At 33.7% G+C, this 23562-nt stretch overlaps 3 protein-coding genes across 3 annotated transcripts; 1 reads left to right on the top strand and 2 right to left on the bottom strand.

Annotated features, from left to right (window-relative positions):
- The first annotated feature begins 5995 nt into the window (after positions 1-5995).
- Positions 5996-7837, top strand: LOC115717130 (UDP-glycosyltransferase 91C1). Its single transcript, XM_030646078.2, has one exon. It carries the CDS (start codon positions 6213-6215, stop codon positions 7581-7583), a length of 1371 nt encoding a protein of 456 aa, XP_030501938.2. The 5' UTR covers positions 5996-6212; the 3' UTR covers positions 7584-7837.
- A 5754-nt stretch (positions 7838-13591) lies between these two features.
- Positions 13592-16104, bottom strand: LOC115716885 (high mobility group B protein 13). The gene is made up of 8 exons (XM_061116102.1): positions 15556-16104; positions 15336-15464; positions 14972-15252; positions 14725-14896; positions 14456-14626; positions 14269-14363; positions 14084-14168; positions 13592-13999 (listed from the first exon to the last, which is right to left on the bottom strand). Exons 1-8 carry the CDS (start codon positions 16018-16020, stop codon positions 13841-13843), a joined length of 1557 nt encoding a protein of 518 aa, XP_060972085.1. The 5' UTR covers positions 16021-16104; the 3' UTR covers positions 13592-13840.
- Positions 16105-17590: 1486 nt separating this feature from the next.
- Positions 17591-20869, bottom strand: LOC115716360 (protein trichome birefringence-like 24). Its single transcript, XM_030645139.2, has 3 exons — positions 20257-20869; positions 19563-19861; positions 17591-18722 (listed from the first exon to the last, which is right to left on the bottom strand). Exons 1-3 carry the CDS (start codon positions 20504-20506, stop codon positions 17952-17954), a joined length of 1320 nt encoding a protein of 439 aa, XP_030500999.2. The 5' UTR covers positions 20507-20869; the 3' UTR covers positions 17591-17951.
- Between the last annotated feature and the right edge of the window lie 2693 nt (positions 20870-23562).

Raw genomic sequence — 23562 nt, 5'->3', positions numbered from 1 at the left:
CAAACATGCCAAATTGTTTTCAAAAAACAATTTTCTGTTTTTAAAAACAAAAAACAGTTTTTTAATCATGCTGCCAAACATGCACTTATATTTTTAAGTAGGGGACCATATTACTTTTTTTTTTTTTCATTGTGTAATTTTATTTTTTAACAATCAATTAAAATAATAGGTTGTAATATAATTGGGATATCTCTCTCGTTAGAGACACGATCGGTATTATAATTAAAAATTGATTCCTATAATCAACAGTCTAATTCCTAAATTGTTTGACCAAAAAACTAAAGTAAAATTACATGAAAAAGATTGTCACATCACAGTTAACTATAAGAACACATATATTCAGTTTCATCCACTGTTCAAAAGACACAACAGTAAAAACTGCTACAGCAGGTTCATTCAACATCGTAGCTTGAGCACTCAACTATCGTGCAAGATATGTAACTGTACTACTAACAATCCCTTAAATTGCAAATAATTTATTATTTTCAGCCACTAATAACGATTTGATGACGAGTCATTGAAGAATAAAAAAGAACCAATAGTGAAACAAAACAATGTCACACAGACAAGACTAAAACACTCATAACCATGCCACAAAAACAAAACTAAAACATTCAAAATCATGTCGTAGATGTAAAACTGATTGGAGTAGCAAAATTCAAATCGCAATAACTAAACACAACCCCTACCAAGTCGTAAGGGAAGGCCATCGGTCCTGGCCGAAGAAAGAAAAGACAACTTCCAGTTCTAGTAACTATAAATTTAGGAACAAGAACCTTAATTTTCTTCGCTATAATTCATAGGTATCATATTACTTTTAATCGTATAGTTAAGATATTTTTTTTAATAGATTTAATCACATCAAATTAGCATTTACTAAATTACTAAAGCTCTATCATAGAGTTATGGCTGGGTAGTGTAATATAATTTATGTTCCACACATTATTGTGTGCAGAAAGTGTGTCCAAATCATTAAATTTATTTATAATTCACCTTAAAAGTATCAAATAATATATTATTAGTAAATTTAATATTAATTCTCACATATTTCAATTTAATAAATAATATTAAAAACTATTAACTAATTATTAGATGACATGTGAGTATGATATTTTTTTTCTAAGCACAAATCATCATTATGGAGAAACGTTTTATGAATAATTAGCAATTTTTTATAATAATTATTAATTAAATATATAAAACTTAATATTAAATTATACCCAAAGCTATATAACTTAATATTTAATGATCTAACCCTAATATGCCATGGTTCTTAGAATTAGACAACTAGTATAGGATGGCTATGCATCTAAATAATTAAATAAGGCAGCCCTAGATCTTGTCAAAAGTGGCTTTATAGTTATATTATTCTTCTTCTTTTTTTGGTTCTTTCAAAAGGAGCTAGGTGATTCCTATTGATATGATAAAATATTGTTAAATTTAATTATCATTTATAACTAATTACTACAATTATACAGTATATTAGATTGTACATATTTGTATTTAATTGTATCGTATTTATCTATATATATATTAAATAGTACTGTTGGATGTTATACATTATCCCTTTACATATACTTTTTAATTTAATTTATGGTGCGTTTGGAAAATCACATTGTAATTGGATTTGTGTGTAATTGGATGTAATTACACAATTTGATATGTTTGTCTGACCATGTAATTACACTGTAACTATGTAATTGGAAGTAATTGAGGGCTTCCAATTACACTTTCTAATTCTCATGGCCCCCATGAGAATTGAATGTAATTACACTGTGTAATTACTAAAAACTTTCCATATTAAACATTAGCTACTAAAAAATATTATTTTCCCATGTAATTACTAACTATTTTGCCAAACTAGATATTAGGAATTCATATGTAATTACTACTTCATATCCAAACACACTTTGTATTTTAAAATATAGTGTAATTACTACAATGTGTAATTACTACTCTAGTAATTACCATACTTAATAATTATACAATTACTTCCAAACATACCCTTAATGTCATAGACATTCGTGTGTGACATCAAATTATAAATTTTGTTTAGTGAGAGTAAATATTAAAAACAAAACTTTATAAATAAATATATATATATATATATTATGGTCGCATAATTAAACATAATAAATTAGTGAATGACGAGCTTGATGAAAATTATACATATCCAGTCCTCTAAATCTGGAGGGTTACGATCTTCGGGACACCGCTAACAGTATTTTAATTATGTTGTTGGATAACAACTTTTGTCTATATTATATTATTAATATTTTGTAACTAGATTTCAAAATTTCGAGTTGTAAATATTTTATAAAATTATTTGTATTTGGCAAAGATTAAATTATTATAAAATATTAAATGTATTTTTTTTTCTATCAAAATTTTTTGATTAGTAAATATTAGTACATTAATTAAAAAAGAACTCTAACACGTGGCTTAACTAGTAGGTTGTTACAATATAAATATCAAAATTTATATAAATTACAACATATAGGAAGATACTACTATAAAAACACTTATTCCCGACGGTTCTCAAATTAAATTTTTTCGAGGACAATCGCTAATAAAGTTACGTGACTGTTTAAAATTGTAGACAATAGTGAAGTATATTCCCGATAGTTTTAAATAATCGTTTAGAGTTTCTGACTGTCTAAAATAGTCACGATTTTAAAATTGAAAAATGAAGTATTCCTAATAGTTTTAAACAGTCATTTAGAGTTCTCGACTATTTAAAATAGTCACAATTTTAAATTTTAAAAACAAGTATAATAGGTATCCTCGACGATTTTAAACTGTCGGGAGTAAATAGTCGACATTTTAAAATTGTTAGGGATACCCGTTATTATATAAAACCCAAAATTTCAATTTCAAAATCCCAACTATGCAAACTCTCTCTCTATTTCGAAACTCGATGGTTTTAAACTGTCGGGGATACCATTTTAAATATAAAAATCCAATAACGTTCATTCCATATCTCATTTCATTCCAAATCTCTCTCTCTCTCTCTCTCTCTCTCTCTCTCTCTCTCTCTCTCTCTCTCTCTCTCTCTCTCTCTCTCTCTCTCTCTCTCTCTCTCTCTCTCTCTCTCTCTCTCTCCGACCACAAGCCACCACCATCCCTCTCTTCCGCTCTCTGTCGCTTCGTCCTTCTCCTCCACTCTCTTTCATCCGCGACGACCACCCCTCTCCTCTGCCACCACCGTCACTTGTCACTATCTCTTTCTCTCGTATGGAGATACTCGGGCGACCATGAGCCACCACGAGCACCACCATGACTTCGTCCCTCTCCTCCACGAGTACCACGAGTTCATATTTGTTCATCATTTCTATGTTTTTGTTTATTGATTTTCTTATTTTGGTATTTTGTTTGATTTTGGTCTGACTCTAAAATTATTTTTGTATTTCTTTTGTGATCTAGATCTGTATATAAGATGATTTGATTTTGATTGGTATTGTAGTGGTGTGCTTGCAGTGATAGTGGGTAGTGGTTTTTGCGATGGTGGTGATGACTGTTTAAAACAATTACCTATAGGTGATAATTTTAAACAACTATCTATAATATAAGTGACTATTTTAAACAATCGGCTATATTGCTTAGTATCTTCAACAGTTTTGCATAGTCGGGAAAAAAAAAATTCTAACAGTTTTCCACTGTCGCGTATTCTATTTAATTTTCTTGACGATTAAATATGCATTAATTTTAGAAACCGATAAGAATACTTTCCTTAATTGTTACTAATTGTTTAAAATAATCGAGAAAATCCAATTTTACAGTGGTTATATAAATACTAAAATATACATCCAAAGGACTAAATCGAAAAATATGAAGGTTTCAACTTTATAACAACACTCAAATGTAATAATATCTACATCGTCCTAATTTTGATTTTTTTTTTCTTAAAAAGAAGTAATCATATAGATGTAAACAAATTAGGCCTTATAATCATTATAAACAATATTATTTGGTATTGAAGAAACCTCAATCCAACCAATTACATTTTAATGTCCTAATTTTGGTTAGATAATATTGAGTAAGTATTATTATAGCTTATTATTGAAAACTAGCAAGATTTTAAACAAACACTTGACAACATCATTATAACAATTTATTTAATTTTTTGTGAAAAAAATAATTAATGATTTAAGGTACAATAATAGTGTTAGGGTTCGTTTGGTACACTGTATTGTATAGCATTATATTAAATTGTATCTTATACAGTATTTTTTATGTAAAATTATATGTGGTATTAACTTTTATAGACACTTAAATATATAATATTTTAGCATAGATTAAGATTTTAACATAGTATTATATAAAAATATAATATATAATACAATAAAATACGACCGAATACGATGTTTTAAACAAGCTCGTGTAAGTAAAGAATTGCATGATATTTGGAGGGAAGAAGGTTATTAGGGTAATTTTAGTCGAAAGATAAAACAAATAATTGCATGAAAACGATGCCGTGTAGTACACCACATCATCACGTCATTTACTATTTACATAACACTTTCAATATATAATTATTTGCCATGACCCAAGGAAGGATGATGTATGTCTCTTTTATTGTTTTTTTTAATGAATAAAGAACAACAAACTTTATAGAACTTCAAAACTCGTGGTGTGTGCTTCTATCATATCATCCTAATAAGAAAACAACTCAAAGAAGTCCAATTAGCAAAATATTATGAGAAAATTTATTAAGTTATTTAGGACAGCAAAACAAAGTTTCCAAAGAAAAAAATTGTTAGTTACAAATTAATTAACACAAAAACAAAGCATGGGCAAGAGCTAAAACTTTTGCCTTTGAGGCACTATGCACCATGTGCTGCAATGTGATTAATTGTCATGTAAAAATATTTAGGTTTACTTTAAATAATTTATTTAATTTTGTACTTTAATATTTTGTAGTATAATTATTAAATTAAAAAAATATATATTTAATTTTTTTAGCTTACTTTTTTATAGACAACTATAATCACTACACCTTCACTGTATATTAGAGATGATTATTACTTTATTGGACACCTTAACACAACATATTAGGTTGTATTTTACAAATAATTATATTTTCTTAATATTATTTATTAAATTAAGATATGTATAATTTTTTAAGTTAATAAAGATACATGTATCATATTAAATTAAATTTAATTATTAATTAGTAATACAATAATACAACATTATAAGTATAGGACAAAACTTTATTTTCCATATCCTTATTAAATATAATAATAACAAAGAATGACAATGGAAGCATTCTCATCAACTATATATAGCTTGTTGTTCAAAACTAGGGAGAATTCTTACATATTTAAACTTCAATGTCCCAAGAACATGTTAAATAAAGTCGATGATGTTAAGATATTACTCAATATCTTATATAATTAAACTTATAGGTAATTATCTAAAAGGGATGTATTGTTGTATTTTTTATTTATTTTGATGTTAAAAAAAATTAATTTAATTTTTAAAATTTATTTCACACTCGTATAAAATTTTAAAAAATATAGAAATCAATGTTAAAAATATTTATTCACGCGTATTTGAAATAAAAAAGTCACTTGTACAACAAATTGTTTGAACCTTTTATTTTATGCATTAAATTTTTTTAAATTTCTTAAAATTTTATATAATATCTTAAATAACTAAGGCATACATAATAATAATAATAAAAATTAGACTAATTTTTTGTGGGATAATTACACCATATACTGAAAATTTCAACTTTTTTACTTTTATATTGTTGGGTGGAATTTTTTTCAAAAATACTGTGTAAATTTTATATTGTGTATTGTGTTAAGTTTTTACTGTTGTTTCACTGTTATTTTTAGTTGTTCTGTTTTGTGTTCTACTATTGTTTTATAAAAATATTGTATTTTTGAAAAATTTCCTTATAATAGTATTTTTGTAAAAATTAATCAAAATTTCATGTAAAAATTTCTATTTTTTTTAGATACCCGATATGAGATACTATGCACCCACTAAAATGTTTTAGTGATGATAATAAATTGCAACAAAATGTTTCTTTTGGATTGTAGCATATATTATGCATGCACAAAAGAATATTTTTGGTCAACAAAGCCGCCACAATATTTTATATCATCAAAACCATTCATAATTAATTAATTAATTAATTAACTAACTACTTTTTTTTCTCATATTAATTTCTCCATTTTTCATTTTCCATTGCTGCAATTTTCATGGAAGAAAAAGAAAAGGTTAAAGAAAATCTTCAGGTGGTTGTATTCCCATGGTTAGCCATGGGCCACCTAATCCCCTTCTTCCACCTCTCCAAGTCTTTAGCCCAAAAGGGTCACAAAGTTTGGTTCGTCTCCACACCAAGAAACCTAACCAAAATTCCCAAAATACCCCCACACCTTTCCTCACACCTCAACCTCGTTACCCTCACTTTCCCACGTAAAATACCAAATCTACCCCTCAACGCCGAGTCAGCCGCCGAAGTACCCTTCGCCGCCCAATCTCTCCTCAAACAAGCCTTCGACTCGCTCGAGCCGGCTCTAGCCGACTTCCTACAATCCTCCAAACCAGATTGGATCATCTACGACTACGCTTCGCACTGGATTCATTCACGCGCCGCCGAGCTCGGTATCTCACGCGCTTACTTCGCGCTCTTTAACGCCGCGTGGCTTTCCTTCCTCGGTCCGCCGTTGGATCTGATCAACGGTCTGGATGGAAGATCGAGTGCGGAGGATTACACGGTGGTTCCGAAGTGGATTCCGTTTGAATCTCGATTGGCTTATCGGTACCACGAGATCGCTACGAACATAGATAGAGAGATTGATATGAGTATTACGAACGATTCGGTGCGATTTGGTATCGCACTCGATGAGAGCGAAGTAATCGCCGTTAAAAGCCGACCGGAATTCGAACCGGAATGGTTTGATTTGCTGGGAAAACTTTACCGGAGACCTGTAATTCCGGTCGGGTTTTTACCGCCGGTGGTTGAAGAAGATGATGATGACGTGGACTGGTTAGGGATCAAGGATTTTTTAGATGAACAGAAAGAGAAGTCAGTTGCTTACGTGGCACTTGGGACTGAAGCAACTCTAACTCGGGAGCAACTCACTGAGTTGGCTTTCGGTCTTGAACTATCCGAGTTACCTTTTTTGTGGGTGATCAGAAACTCGCTGGATATGTTACCGGGTGGGTTTTTGGATCGGGTTAAGGGTCGGGGAAGGGTTTATGTTGGGTGGGCTCCGCAAGTGAGGATACTGAGTCATGACTCGGTAGGTGGGTTCTTGACTCACTGTGGTTGGAACTCGGTTGTGGAGGGACTCGGACATGGGCGAGTTTTGGTGCTTTTCCCTATGGTGAATGATCAAGGGATTAATGCTAGGGTTTTGAGTGAGAAGGGAGTTGGGGTTGAGATTCCTAGGGATGAGTTTGATGGGTCGTTTTCGAGAGACTCGGTTGCTGAGTCGGTGAGATTGGCTATGGTGGATGACTCGGGCGAGTTGATGAGAATTAAGGCTAATGAAATGAAAGGACTTTTTGGTGTTGGTGATGGGAATGAATTTCACTTGAACCAGTTTATCGATTTTCTTAAATAGAATAAGTTAAGGGGTTAAAATCAAAATCAAAACTTGATTGGGTAAGTTTGTTAAACTTGTAATTAAAGTGGTCAAAATATGTACTTGGCCATACTTGGTCAAATTAGTAAAGTCTTCTATTTAGTGTTGCTCCTTAAAAAAATTATTAATATTTAAGTTCCTCAAATTAGTTTTGAGTGATGCTTTTTAGCACTAGGAGAAGATAATAAATAACATTCATATTTGAACATTTTCATTTGAACATTCTTTGCACATAATTTCAGTCTGTATTTTTTGAGAAATATTGAATTTAAAAAAAGAAATTAAAGTGACCATAGTTGAAGATGATGTTACTTGGCGTTCAAAACTAGCCTTGAAGTGAATGAATTAGAAAGAACCAAATAAGGGAATGAAAAAACTAGCCTTGAAGTGAATGAATTAGAAAGAACGAAATAAGGGAATGAGACGACTCTTTCTTGAACAGATCTTCCCCTCCACACTAATTACGAGTTTTTTTCCATTCCTCTTGTCATCTTAACGCCCTTAATGTTAGGTTTTGAAAAAGATTTTTCATGTTATTTCCATTTAGGTCTGATTCGGATCCCTCTGTTATTTTCTTTTCCTCTTGCACCTTTTTCTTTTCTCGAAATGAGAAAGAAGTACACTCGAATTGTATTTGGGAGGTCACCGACTTATTAAAATAAGTCGTGTTTTCTGAAGTTATCCCATGTTACAACTTTGCACGTAAAAGAAAAAATGTTCAAAGAAAGAGTCAGTCAACTTGTGTAGTCAACAAATATGTTCAACAAGAACCCATTAAAATAACTTAGAAGTTCCTCAACTCAAGAGAAGAATAATATCACTTGAAACCAGTCATCAATTTTCTCAAAGAGGAAGAATAGTTTTTCTTATTATTTTTTGTTTTCTTTTTGAGGGAAAGGTTAAGTCAAAATACAAATTTAATTTGGTTTGTTTTAATTTGGGCTTGGGCTTGGTCTCTTCTGGTGGGCTTGGGGGTTTGTTGGGTTCTGTTGGTGGGGCTGGGACGAAGGAGTGGGAAGGAAATGGTGGAGATGTGGGATTTGTGGGTAATGGGCCGGGTTTGGTTATGGGCTTTTCTAATAATTTAAAAGGGGGTGGGCCGAATGTTGTTAAGGCTAGGCTTGAAAATTCGGTGGGGCCGGGTTGTGTAAGCTCCTTGTGTAATGAGGCTGTTGGGTTAAAAGGTGGGATGTTTGTGAGTGGTGGGCCGGTTTGTGATAATTTAATAGATAAAAATTGGGCTAATGGGTCCAAATCTTTAGAGAGGCCGAAAGTGTTTGTTGATCCAAAGGGCAAAGAGAAGGGGGAGGCTTTTGGTGGGCCGTGTGGAATTGATTGTGATATGGTGGGGAAAAATATGGCCCACGTGAATGATGCTAGTGAGGCCGAGCCTCAAGGTGAAGAGGAAAGGGCTTTATCTCATTTTTTTAGAGCCCAAGAAGAGCTACTCTATGACCTTAAGCACTTTGGTAATTTGGACTTGTATGAAATTAAAAAAATAGGTGGTGACATTGGAGTGAAGCCTACGTCGGAAACTAATGAACGTACTACCCCGTTCAAGAAGAGGAAATTTGAAGGCTCCGCTTCTCTCTGCACCCGCCCTAACAAAATTGTTAGACGTCATCCGGATGTTGTTAGGGACTTTCCTTGGGACCCAAAGGAAAAGGACTGCGAGTCTAAGGTGGATTTTGATGATCGTTCTGAAGAACCTTCTGAGGGGTCGAGCTCTTCGAGCTGTAACAATGGTGTTAAAAGGAGTCATCTGATTGGCTCGTTTGTAATTGAAGAATCTGGATCCAGTCTTTCTGTGCACTCGATCAACCCTGTGGAGGAGAACGTCATATCTCCTCCACAGGCGCCATGAGAGGTGTAGCATGGAACTGTAGAGGGTTGGGGCAGACCTCTACAGTTCGTGAACTGAAGTCCCTGCTCAGATCGCGCTCTCCTGATTTTGTTTTTTTGACTGAGCTCAAAGTGGATCCTAATCATCTGGTACGTATACTAAAAGCTTCTCACTTTTACTTTAATATTTTTGTGCCGCCCGTTGGCACTGCGGGAGGTATTATATTAGCTTGGAAATCTGGGTTTAGTTTTGAGTGTATTTCTTGCTCTCGTAACCATATTTCGGGGCTTGTCTATTCGGACCCCCCTTCCCACCCGTGGCTCCTCTCGTGTGTGTATGGTCCGCCGTATAACCATGCTAAAAAACAATTCTGGTCAGAGATTATGGCTCTTGGAGATAGATTTGGCGGCCCTTGGCTGATATTTGGTGACACTAATTTTGTCCTGAGCTCCTCTGAGCGGGAAGGTTCAAGGGGCCGGGACCCTTTCATCCCTTTCATCTCTCACCTTGTGGAGACTCGTGGCCTAATAAATATGCATATTCAAGGAGATATGATGACTTGGGATAATCACCGGTCTGGAAATAATCATGTGAAATCTGCCCTGGATAAAGGCATAGTGAATGGAGCTTGGATGCAACTGCTCCCAAGATCTGTTCTCTGCTCCGTTCAGACGAGTACTTCTGACCATAGACCTTTGTGCTTGGACACGGGGGGGATTGGTCCTAAGTTTTCCAGATGTTTCAAATTTGAGGAAAGTTGGACGCGGGATAGTAGAAGCAAACTTGTTGTAGCCAGTGCCTGGGATTCGGTGGCCCATCCGTGGGCCCCTGCTCGCGTTTTTAAGAAGATTGGTGCGACTAGGGTAGCGCTTCTGCAATGGAAGAGAACCCAATTCGGTAAGATTGACAGTATCATTCAGGAGCTGGAAATTAAACTGGACCAAATGCAACAACTGCCGGCTGGCTCCAGAGACTGGAACTCGGAGATTGAAATTAGACGAAGCTTGAATGAAGCCCGAGCCAAAAAAGCGATTTATTGGAAACAAAGGGCCAGAATTTCGTGGCTCAAGGACGGGGATAAATGCTCCAAATTTTTCTTCCTTTCTGCTGCTATAAGAGGTAGAAGGAATGCCATTGAATGCATTTTGAATAAAAATAATGAATGGATTAATGAGCGAGTGCTGATAGGCCAGGAATTCCTAGATTTTTTCAAAAGCATTTTCTCTGGCTCTGAGAATAATCGACAGATGGATAGTGATCATTTATTTAATGAGAAGATTTCTCCTCAAAATCAAGCTGAAGTTGTTAGCTGCCCGTCCCGTGATGAGATCAGAAGAACCCTGTTTGCCATGAATAACCATAAGGCCCCTGGCCCTGATGGAATGTCTGTTCTGTTCTTCAAGCACTACTGGGAGTCTGTGGGAGATGATTTTTGTGACGCAGTTGAAGATTTCTTTGTAAATGGAAGAATGCATAAGGGGGTAAATTCGACGAATGTTGTTCTCATCCCAAAAATGCAGAACCCGAAAAAGCCGAACCATTTCAGACCAATCTCTCTCTGCAATGTGATGTATAAGGTTATTTCGAAGATCATTGCAAATAGATTAAAGCCTATTCTTCCTTCTCTTATCTGCCCTACCCAAGCTGCGTTTGTCCCTGGAAGGAACATCCAAGATAACAATGTAGTGGTGCAAGAAATTATTCATTCCTTCAACAGGAAGAAAGGGAAGGAGGGATTCTTTGCGATCAAGATTGACCTTGTTAAAGCTTATGATAAATTTGAGTTGGAGGTTCATCGATCATGTTCTTGGGAATTTCGGATTTCCCCCTCAATTCTGCAGGTGGGTTTCCCAGTGTGTTTCCACCTCCTCTCTCAATATATGCCTTAACGGTGGTCCTGTTGGTAGAATTATTCCTTCTTGTGGCCTGCGTCAGGGAGACCCGTTATCTCCCTACCTTTTCATCTGTGCCGCGGAAGTACTATCCAGACTTTTGGAGGAAGAGATACGAAAAGGTTCTATTCATGGTATTAAATTAAGTAGAGGGGGCCCGGTGATATCCCATGTTTTCTTTGCTGATGACCTAATTTTGGTTGGTCGTGCCAACTTAATTGAGGCTAAGGGCTTTTGGAGCTGTCTGGAAAAGTTTTGTGAGTGGTCAGGGCAGCAGATCAATAAAGCTAAGACTTCTATATTTTTCAGCAAGAATACCCCAGATGGTATGAGGAGAGCAATCAAAGAAGCTCTGGGTATAGCCTCCCCTGAAGGGGTTACCAAGTACCTGGGGTTACCCCTGTTCCGATCCAGACAGAAAGATGCTGACTTCCACTTCATTCTTGACAACCTCACGTCCAAGTTGCAAGGCTGGAAGGCCAAAACTTTATCAAAAGCTGGCCGGGCTACTCTTATTAAGTCGGTAGGCTTGTCTATGCCTATTTATGCTATGCAGACTACCAAATTGTCTAATCGCCTTGTGAATCGGATTGATGGTCTAACTCGTGATTTCTGGTGGGGTTTCGAGAAAGGAAACCATGGCCTGCACCTTAGAGCCTGGGATAAGCTTTGCCTTCCCAAATCATTGGGAGGCCTGGGGTTTCGAAAAACAAAGGAAATGAACCTAGCTTTTTTGGCTAAGTGGGGTTGGAACCTTTTAACGGGCAAACAGTCGTTATGCTCAAAGATTCTGGAGTCTAAGTACCTTAGAGGGAAAGAGTTTCTCAACTGCAATTATAAAGGCTCGGACTCCTGGTTTTGGAAAAATGTAGTTAAAGCAAGCTCAATCCTTCGGAAAGGGGCTTGTAAAAGGGTGGCCAATGGGAGGGACACTAGAATCTGGTGGGATCCTTGGATCCCCCACTTAAAAGGTTTCGTACCGAAACCAAAGGAAGGTGTGGTAAAGGATGACCAGTGTGTTGCTGAGCTCATAACTCCCACGGGTGGGTGGGATATGGGGAAACTTCATAGCCTCTTTGACCGGGAGACCATTTCGGCTATCCTCAAGGATGGAATTCCCCAAGGCAGTGGCAAGGATAGCTGGGTGTGGACATTGGAAAGTAATGGGCGTTTCTCTTGCAAATCGGCTTATCTTTCCCAAGCTTTGGAGAGAGCGCCCCACTGTGATGTTGCGCCTGCTCTTTGGAATAAACTTTGGAATAGTAACATTATGGAGCGCCAAAAGGTTCTTTGGTGGTGCATCCTTTCCAATGCCCTGCCGGTTAGAGCAATCATCTGTAAGAGATTTCCGATTGAAGATACTAATTGTCCTTTTTGTGGAAGGGGAGAGGAAACTGTGGAACACCTGTTTCTAACATGTGATGTGGCGATGCACTTGTGGCGCTCTTCACCTTGGGGAATTTTTCCAGTCACTGACAACGGTATTCGTGTGTGGGATTGGGTGAAATTTATCTGGAGTCTTAATAATAATGGTGTTAGGGTTGAGGATGTCTTTCTCTATGCATCCATTGTTGTTGACAATATCTGGAGAATGCGAAATGAAGCGGTTCACAACAATAGCCCCCCTCATGTTTTAAAATGTATTGACATTATTTGTTCTTCTTTTGCAGAGCTACACACTACTCTTTTGCCTTCTCCTTCGCCGGTGAGGAGGGACAGCTGGAATCCACCACCTCTGGAGTGGATCAAATTTAACTGTGATGTTCGAGTGGGTTTAGAGAGTATGTGTATAGCTGCGGTTGGTAGGAACCATCTGGGAAGGGTGATGAGTATTTACACATCCCGGCTGGACTACTCTGATGCTCTTTGTGGAGAAGCTGCGGCCTGCTGCTTGGCGGTGTCTGTTGCATTGGATCTTCAGCAAAAGTATATTATAGTGGAGAGTGACTCGAGGCTAGTGATCGATGCCCTTAATGGGAAGGCTTCCCATTGGGCTCTAGAGAACTATGCCTCCTTTTGCACTAAGTCTTCTCCTTCTTTTATTTGTTGTAATTTTTCGAACATTAGTAGATCCTGTAATTTTATGGCCCATAATGTGGCTTTTTGGGCTTTTACCAACAACATGTACGGATCTATTCCGGTTAACTCTGTCCCGGAGAACATTTTATGTAATGACCGAGAGGTCTAATATCTTCTTTATATATATAAAAACGCTTTTTCTCAAAAAAAAAAAAAAAAAAAAAAAAAAGAAATACTTGGAACTCTCAAGAGAGGATATTGAATGAATACTTGAACAAAATACTTGAAGAAACTCAAGAGAAGATAAATGTTCAGTTCTATTGACAACATAACATGAAAGCTTTCTTTGCACATTTAGTAGTTATGCTAAAGAAACACCTTAAAAGAAAATAAAAAAAAAAAAAAAAAAACTAGGGAACTAGAGTCAACTTCAGCAAATGTTCAACAAGAACTAGGGAACTAGAGTCAACTTCAGCAAATGTTCAACAAGAACTTGAACATGAATTCACTGATTCACTTGGGGTGGATGTAGTAGCAGTATCAGCAAGAGTCTTGTTGTAAGCTTCTAATTCCTTCTTGTAAGCTTCCATGGCTTCTGCAGCTTTCTCATTCCACACTTCTCTATCTTTCTCATTCAGTTCCTATAAATTCACAATAACGTACAATATTTAGGCTCAATTGTTAGGACAAAAGTAAATTCATACTAAACAGCAGTGTATATTTACCTTCCATTTGACTGAAATAGCTGCATTAACTGAGGCACCATTGAGCCCTGGTTTCTCCTCCAACAAGTTCTTTCTTGCTTCTTTGCTGCATTTTTCATCAACATACCACATAATTAAGCTATTTTCTCTTGTACCCTTCTTCAATTACTGAGGATATTTTCAGTTTATTATTACTAATTATTCACCTGAACAAAATGTATGATGAAGCAGGCTTTTTGGGCTTGTTGGGGTCAACATCCTTCTTCTCCTTCTTCTTCTGTTGGAGAACCTCTTTTGTTTTCTGTAGATTAATTTAATCAATTAAGTAAAAAAACTAAAACAAACCATACTTTAGTGATAATGGGATATAAAGGTTTTGATTAAAGGAACCACCTTGATGATGTTATCCGTTTTCTCTTTTTTCTTGAGCAACTGCAAGGCTTCTTGCTTCTGAACTTTCATGTTTTCTTCATCTTCCTTCCTCAAATTCTCAGCTTCCTCTTCCTTCCTCTGATTGTAAACCTCCATTTCTTGCTTGTACTTCTCCTTATTCTTCTTAGCTATCTGCAATTTTCATATCATGAAAAACTGGTCAGTAAACATAATGTTAGTGACACCATATAATCATTTGACAGCAAAAAAGGATAAATCAAGGCAGGAACCTGTTCATAAGGAGCTTTCATTTCCTCTGTCATGTTCTTCCACTCTTCACCTGTGATCTTAGCTACCTCCAAGACACTCTTGTTGTCTTCACGCAGAGAAGCTCTTCTCTCGTTCAAAAAGATGAAATATGCCGACATTGGCTGCTTCGGTTTCAATGGATCCTTTTCTTTCCTGTAAAATTTCTACTGAGTTAAACAACAGTATATACATTACATACAAAGAAAGAGAGATAAGGGATTTTCTTACTTAGTCTTCTTGTTTTCCTTTTCAGCCTTTTCGGCTTCTTGTTTAAACTGAAGGTACTGATCAAGCAACTCCATAGCTGTCTTTTGTTTGTGTTCATCTTCAAAGAGCTTCATTGCTTCAGTCTCTCGCTTCTCTTTCGCAACGACAAGCAAGTAAGCTTCTTTCTCAGCTTGGTATTTCTCCTCATAAGGCTTCTTCTCTTCAGCAGTGACTGTTTTCCATTTCGCCCCCAAAATATTACCAATATCTGAGAATTGAGCTTCAGGATTCTCCTTCTTAATCTGCATTTCAAAAACCCAGATAGATTTTACAAAAAAGATTCAAAATTTCAAAAACCCCTTTTCTCATTTGATCTGTATATTACCTCATTCCACTGATCTTTACACCATAGGATATAAGGTGGAGATGGCCTTTTCTTTTCAGGGCAAACCTTCTTCTTCTTCTCTTTCTTGTCTAATTCATTATCTTTCATGGATTGAAAAATTGGAAATGTCTACAAAATCATAAAACAATATAAGAAATTCAATCAATCATTAAAACCCCTGAAATTAACCTGAATTAAAATTTTCAAGCAAAACCCTAACCATGGTGGGTTTAAACTCCTTAGCCTTCTGCAATTTCTTCAGCTCCATCTGAAGCTTCTCCTGTTCTTTACCTCGATTCTCGAGCTCTTCCTCCCTAACCTTCAACATCTCATCTTTCTCCTTCAAAAGCTCCTCGGTTTTCTCCTTCTCGATCCTCAATTGCTGAAGCTTATCTTGCATTTCCTGCAAATCTTTCTCAAACGACGACGTTTGTTTCGTCGCCGCTTGTTTCTTCGACGCGGCTTTCCCTTTCTTAGGCGAAGTCATTTTCTTCTGAGAGAGGCTCTCGTGGTTCTCCTTCGCCGGATCGCTCTTCAACATCGCCGGCGACGGCGATGGAGATGGCTCAGACAATTTCCCGGCCAAAATGTTGGCCTCATCGGTAGTTGGGTTCTTCTCTTTGAGAGCTCTGCGGTTCTGCTTCTTGGGTTTCGTCTCGGCTGCGGCGACTGTAGCTCCGGCCATGGTAGAAGGAAGAAAGGTGAGATCTTGGTCTCTGTTGAGTGGATTTTTTACGGTGATTTGGTTAGGTCAATGAAAGAGAAGAGGGGTTTTATATAGAGAGGAGAGAATAGGTTATAACGGCTAGATTTTTCAAATTCAAAAATATAAAATTTTGGGGGAATGAAGAATGGTTTGAATTCCAGTACTGATTCATTTGTGTTAATTTGACCGTTGGTAGAAATTTAAGTGCAAAAATGACTCAATTCATTTTTACCATAGGATATCAATATGATAAAATGTTATTTCAAATTCAATGTGCATTTTGTAAGTTTTTTGTTAAAACATAATATTAATAAATAATAGCCAAATTTAATTCCCCATTGTAAAATAAAGTGCCAAATTTGACTTATAGTATGTTATTTTTGTTTCATTTATTTAATTAATCACTTTTATTCTTAGAGTTTAGACATGAGACATGATGTATAAAATAAAAAGAAATTTTGATGATCTTTTCTCTATGAAATAAAAAATAAAATTGTATGTTATATTTTTGGGGTGGCCATGCTATACACATTGGGATAACCAAAAAATTTTATTGCTCAAGTAAGAAAAATGTGCATTTAAAAATAATTTTAAGAATACATGTTGTAAAATCTTAGGGAGAGAATCAAGGCAAAAAAAAAAATCAAAAATCAAAACTTACAATTTTTTTTTTTTTTTGAGATAAAGATGTAAATTATATAATTACTAAATTACTAAATCAAAAATTATATAATTATATAATTACAATTAAAGATGTAAATTATCTCACTTTTTTTTTAAAAAATAAATAAATCTGTTTCTTATATAATTACTAAAAAAACCACTTTGAAAATAGTTTATTATTTTCTCTAATATAAAAATGTAATATTTTATTTATTTAGTGTGCTAATCAACTTTCTATCTAATGTATTTATTTTGTAAATTTGCTTTTGTTCATTTAGACTGGATACATTTTAAAATGGTTTCAAGTTACTTTGTTTAAAATTTCTGAGTAACTTGATCATATATATAAGTCGCTTGTTTTATAGTGATTCATATTTTTACTTTATATATATTTTGGCTAGACAATTAATTTATTGGCTGGAGAGATTTCTCTACATCAACGTTGTTTTTTTATGATTCAAATTACTCTATATATATTAAAAAAAATTAATTAGAATTTTATTTTCTAAACTTCAACTTACACCAAATCATGCTCCATTAACTTTTTTAATCGTTAAATTTTTTTCTTAAACTATTAAGATTATTAGATTTAAGGACATTTATCCAGTTTCATTCAATTTTACTAAACCATGCTTTCTAAACTTTGATATCTACTAAATCATGTCATTCAAATTTTAAAATGTACCAAATCAAACCTCCTGAACTTTCATCTATGTTAAATTTTTTTTATTAAAATTGAAAAAAAATCTTTAAATCCAACAATCTCAATAGTTTAAGAGAAATTTTTAACGACCTTAAAAGTTCAAAAAATATGATTTAGTAAATATTAAAGTTCAGGGAGTAAAAATTATAATTAGCAAAGAAAAAAAAATATAAACAACACACAGACTAAATATCTTTTGAATTAGGTAGGTGACAAGTAACATGACCTAATTCAAAATAACTAAGAAAATACAGGTGGACAATCATTTTCATCAAAGTATGAGAATCAAAATCTACAACAAATAAATATGGTTGAGGTTTCAATTTTTCATAATGTTACTCTTTTTGACCTTCATTCATAACCTTTCTATTCTCTATACCATCATAACATAATGAAATGAAGTCAAGGACAGGCCAATTTTGATACCTAGTACAGTTGCACTTCTCACCATAAAAGTATGAATTTTCCAATGTCAAAACTTGGCAAGAGCAACCCTTTTTACAAGAATACCATATCATTATCACATTTCAAACTGGCCAATTTCTTAACTATTTACCACCATTTCCATTATCAAATCATTCCATGAATCAATCGCCCCCGGTAAGCACCAATGCAGGCAATCATTTTGTACATTCCCATCTTTATGGCGTTCGAATGGATGATATTCTCTGTAAGGCCCCGGATGCCCATCTGGTCTCAACAGTGAAAGCGGGTTAACATCGAGGAGTTTCATCTTGACCCCATTAGTGGTAGCATTAGCTGTGGCGTCCCTAAATTCTTCTAGCTCAATTTTACGCAGAATCCTGTGTAGATCCTTGAGTCGAAAGTCACCTGCTTTAGCCGGGAGTTTTCTCTTGCAAGTCCCGCCACTTGACCACTCCCCATTCTCGAAATGATCTGGTGTAGAAGTTCTGAATAGGATCATGCCTTTGTGATTAGATGCTGCTACAAAGTTCATAGCTTCTCTCAGTGCTTTTCGGTAAGCATAATCAAACCCCACCTCCTCGAATTTATTTTGACAGTAATGGCATCCAACAACTTCGTTGTTTTCGTAGTAGATTGAAGATTTGAGAAACCATTTCCCGGTTGAAATGATCATGTAGTCTAAGCTCTCGTAAAGACTTGTCCACTTCTTATCGAGTTTGTCAACATGCAGCTTAACTTCAGATGTTGAAACGCCGTTGTAGTCTTCATATATAGTAGCTTTAACGAGAAAAGGAGACCAAATTACAGAGATAGTCAAATTGTATGTCGGAAAGTTCCATCGTCTGGACTTGTATTCTTTGTCATGAAAGACTTCAACTGGTTTTTCCACCTGATGGACAAAATTAAGACACTTATAAATAATGTGTTTGAGAAGGGCTAGAATTGAAAAAGATAGCATAACATCCAAAGATAACAAACAACATTTTAATTTGAACATCTGAAAATACATTGCAGGATTCAATAAGACAGAATCAAACAAATTCCAACCAATACAAACGTACTATGAATCAGAGAAAGTTTAAACCGAAAAACAGTGCAGCAAGCTAAGTTACCATTGTTAACATTTATAAAGCTTGTAATTTAACAATCGAAACTCGTAAAGGAACAGTAACTAAACAATTGACTAATAGTGGCTCCCAAATTTTTGCCTCGTAAATGTATGATAGACTTCATAAAAACACAGATACTGACTATTAAGCGAAAGACCAGAAAGAATAGAGAGATCTTAAGAAAACAACTCATCAAATGTCATGACAGAAAGACGAATCCCTCCCCGAACATGTTATTTGTTACAGCAACTCCCATCTTCATAACTATTTGGGAGCTAGGAAACTATAGCAAGTACCCTAAGAGAGACTCGAAGCTCAAACCTTGAGCGAGCAAACCACATGGCAGAACAATTGAATCAACAAGTACTCTAACATGGATCAACAGAAGCATAGTAGTACACAACATATTCCTGGGCAAGTTTGAATACAAATCACATAAAGTCGAAAACAATGTTGATGTTGTTGAGCTTAGAAACATCAATGAGGGAAATATTGATGAACTCATAACACCCGAAAATTACAATGGAAAACTACATGTTGAACTCATATTGTAAAGAATGATACAAGAGAAAGCTTAACAAAGAAAATATCAAAATGACAAGCTTAATTCAAACACATACCGTTGATAGCATGCAGAGCAATGACTGCACATGGTTCCGAGAAATCGAATCACCTATCAATGCCCATGCTTTGTTCCTCATCATCTCAAGAAATCTTTCAGCATCAAACTTGGGTAACTCACAACGCCGAGGTTTCCACCTCCAGAACAAATACTCTGAATCAGGTCTACCATTTCTAATGCAATTCTGATGGGATTCAATAAAAGAGCAAGTCTTATTTGTGTAAATAGGACCAGATGGGTTTGGAATCCATTCCCCATTGAAAAGATCACACTTTCCTCCATCTATTTCAGGAAGGTCTACTCAAACAAAATGATTATGGAATAAAATCAGAACATATATAAATCAAATTCAACAGTTTGTTGGTATTATCTTAATCACAAAACCACCATTAAAAGCCTCATAATTTCATTCTGACAATCTATAAAGCAAGACAATCAACAAACCCCATTAATGGAAATTAGATCTCAGAGCCTAAATTCAATGCCTAGCAAATTATATCGTATAGGACCACTTTCAAAGTAGGATTGGATTATCCATTAAAATATTCATAATTTTGATTAAGAAAAGGTTAATCATAACCAAACCCCATTATAATTTTCATCATTAGATCTCAACACAGAACCCATTAAAATCTCCATAATCCCATCATTAACTGTAACTAGATCTCATTCCTATCTAACTAGAAATTCACCTGTTTGAGAAACCTGTTCCTCATTTTCTTGAGCTTCAACTTCAACAAAAGGAGGTGGTTCTTCAACAGCAACAATTTTCTGAGGAAGACGAGGGGTTTCAGGTAAAGGGGTTTCAAGTTCAGGAGAAATGTCGGTAGAACGAACGAGAAGAAGACGTAAAGCAAGACCCATTAAGAGAACAGCCACAGCAAACTTAACAAGCAATTGCCTGTGCTTCTGTGGAAGCCATAGCTTCCAGTTCAACTTCATCTTCTTCGCTCAAACTCCCGAAATTAAATCAAAATCTAAACTTTAGCTGATTACAAGCCCTTTTCTTAGTGTCTGTGAACTAGGGTGGGTCAGTTTCAGCCATAAACGTCCAAAAAAACCAAAAAAAAAAAATGATAAAAACCCAAAATTTAATAAATAAAAATAAGAGGAAATTCAATTCAATAATAATAATTTATGGGAAAAGAATGAAAATAAAAATGATAAAGGAAGAAGCTTTATTAAGTGAAGATTGGAGATTGGAGATTGGAGATTGGAGATTGGATCACAGCAGCACCGACAATGTTAGGCCAAGACAGCCAATCATCTCTCTCGATGCCCTGACAAATTCTTTTATTTACCTTATATTTAGGAAAGACTTACTCAAGTAGAACATATTTTTTTAAAAAAATAAAAAATAATAATAATAAAAAAATTATTTTTACATTCTATTTTGTTTATGTTTTAAAAATACATGATTAACTTCATTTTTTATCTCAAAAAAAAAAATATAAAATACATGAAATAATTTAAATGGCAATTTAAATCTGTGACTCGTGAGTTTGTTTTTTAACTATTTTATAATTTATTTATATTTGATTCATAAATTATTACTAGATTGACTTCTTGTTATTTTCTTACTTTTTGTTAAGTATTGTCAATTTTTGTAATTTTAAAATTTTATAAACGTATTTTTATCTATAAAAAATTTAGGCTGTAAAATTATAAATAAAACATAAAAAAAATTAAAAATTTTACTTTAATTAAGATGTAATTTGGTGAGTTTCAAAAAAAACAACAATTTGTTATGTTTGTCTAATTATCTTATTTACCTTATTAAAAAAAAAAAACTTCTAATTTACCATAATAAATATGTAATTAAAGATAATTGTAGAATTTTGAAAAAAAGAAGGTTTTGAGAAGTTTTATTTATTTTTTTGTAATTCTCATGGATGCTACTAAAACTGAGTGTCATTTACTAAAAACTTTTCTTTTAAATATATTTTTTAATGTAATTACTAATTAATTTGTCAAATAAAATAATAGAAATTACTACACTATTCAAAAATGAATTTCTCAAAAGAAAATTATTAATTAGGTTCTGGTTAAATTTATCTTCAATTTTTTTAATTAAAAAATGTGTGATAAATTTAAATTTATTAAAAACCAAATTATAATATAAAAAGAATCATTTTTTCATAATTATTTATAAAAGAACTGCAACAAATACAATAAAGAATTGGACAAATTTTTTTTTTTTTTTGGTTAAAAGTAAAAATAACATTAAAAAAAGTAGTGTGTTCTATTTTCAAAGTTGGGAGTGTGATTAGAAAGCAGCCAATTTAGCAATAATATATGAAATGCAAATATTTTTTCCTCTTTTTTTAATATTGAGATAGAATAAATATTTTGAAAGATAAGGAAGGAATCTTCTTGTAAGTGTCACGTTTCTGTGAATTATTAAAATATATGAAATGCTTTGTTCTTTTGCCAATAATTAAACAACACTAAAATTAGCAATCAAAGTAACTAATTAAACAAAATGGTTGTTGTGGTGTTTGCTATCTAGTGTCATAACATATAAATTAGGGGTAAATAACACTTTAAAATTCTGTGTTGATAAGGCTAATTGGAATTTTATCCCCTGAACTTTGACATGTATCAAATCATGCCTTTAAATTTTTAAGGTCGTTAAAAATACCCCATAAACTATTGAGAATGTTAAATTTAAGGACTTTTTTCCAATTTTAGTAAAAATATCTAACATGGATGAAAGTTCAAGGAGCATAATTTAGTACATGTCAAAGTTCGAGGGGTATAATTTGGTAGATATCGAAGTCCGGGGAGTATGGTTTAGTACATAAATAATTACTGAAATAGTAAAATTGAATAAAATTAGACAAAAGTCCTTAAATCTAACAATTTCAATAGTTCAGGGATCATTTTTAACGACTTTAAAAGTTCAGGAGGCATGATTTGGTACATGTCAAAGTTCAGGGGGCAAAAATCCTAATTAGCCTTTTAATAAATGATAATTTAAATCCTGTATTTTTTAAAATTGTACAAAATAGACCATGAATTCAATTTTTTCGTCAAATTTTTTCTTTAATATAACCGATCTAAAATTAGTTTCTAACACGAACAGATAAAAAAAAATATGCAGTCTAATCATAACACCTTAACTTATTATTAAGTGTTAATTTGACAATAATTAAGTTCAATGTATTATCTCAAAAAAAAAAAAAAATCAAGGTATAATTTTTTTTTCTATTTTGAAAAATACAAGATGAATTGCCATTTAACAAATAAAAGGTCAAATTGATACTTTTGTAAAATACAGAGTTTAAAATAATATTTACCCTAATACTATGTTTGGTAGAAGGGGGGAGAGGGGAGGAGAAGGATAGAGAAACTAATGAATTTTCTTGTTTGGCAAGAGAAAGAAAAGAAGGGAAGGAAGAGAATTAATGGAAGGAGACTCTTTCCCTATTTCTAATCCATCATGAGGAAATTGAAGGGAAAAAAAAAAGGATAATATATAAAATGACTTTTCTACCCTTCAAAATAAAATATATAATTACATTAAAAATAATAAAATAGTAATTTTAATATTTATTTTACTCTTCATCATTCTAACTTTACTTTTAATACCAAACAACACGAAAATAAGTAAAGTGATAATCTCATAATTTATTGAGAAAAATTATTATGTCATTCTCTAATATTTGAGTGTAAGCACATACCATTACTTTTCATATATATATATAAAACAACATGGATATGATGTTTTACCTTAAGAATGCTTAGCCCCTTAACCTATCACTTAACATTTCTCTATAAAGAATTATCCTTCAAGAAAGTCTTCATCTTCTTTCTTTTGGTACATAAAAATTGACCATATATTATGGTATTATGAGCAATTACAACATTAAATTTCAACCCTACTCTTTGGTCAGATTAATTTATTCTTTGAATATTAGGTATAAACATGCCTAGACTCAACTACTTGAATTGAAGTATTGTTACTGAATATTGAAGAAGATGGTAAAAACAAGAAC

The sequence above is a fragment of the Cannabis sativa genome, chromosome 5 (genome assembly GCF_029168945.1).
Source record: "Cannabis sativa cultivar Pink pepper isolate KNU-18-1 chromosome 5, ASM2916894v1, whole genome shotgun sequence".
In the NCBI taxonomy this organism is placed as follows: domain Eukaryota; kingdom Viridiplantae; phylum Streptophyta; class Magnoliopsida; order Rosales; family Cannabaceae; genus Cannabis; species Cannabis sativa.
Note: the sequence above shows the minus strand (reverse complement) of the source record. Positions and strands in the feature narration are given on the sequence as shown.

What these genes read in the sequence shown, in the direction of transcription:
- LOC115716360 (XM_030645139.2), bottom strand. Translation starts at nt 20,506, where the DNA reads ATGAAGTTGAACTGGAAGCTATGGCTTCCACAGAAGCACAGGCAATTG. An exon ending in GGAACAGGTTTCTCAAACAG is followed by an intron (nt 19,862 to 20,256) that starts GTGAATTTCTAG and finishes TTGTTTGAGTAG; the next exon opens with ACCTTCCTGAAATAGATGGA. An exon ending in TGCTCTGCATGCTATCAACG is followed by an intron (nt 18,723 to 19,562) that starts GTATGTGTTTGA and finishes TTTGTCCATCAG; the next exon opens with GTGGAAAAACCAGTTGAAGT.
- LOC115716885 (XM_061116102.1), bottom strand. Translation starts at nt 16,020, where the DNA reads ATGGCCGGAGCTACAGTCGCCGCAGCCGAGACGAAACCCAAGAAGCAG. An exon ending in GTAAAGATCAGTGGAATGAG is followed by an intron (nt 15,253 to 15,335) that starts GTAATATACAGA and finishes TTTGAAATGCAG; the next exon opens with ATTAAGAAGGAGAATCCTGA. An exon ending in AAGGAAAACAAGAAGACTAA is followed by an intron (nt 14,897 to 14,971) that starts GTAAGAAAATCC and finishes GAAATTTTACAG; the next exon opens with GAAAGAAAAGGATCCATTGA.
- LOC115717130 (XM_030646078.2), top strand. Translation starts at nt 6,213, where the DNA reads ATGGAAGAAAAAGAAAAGGTTAAAGAAAATCTTCAGGTGGTTGTATTC.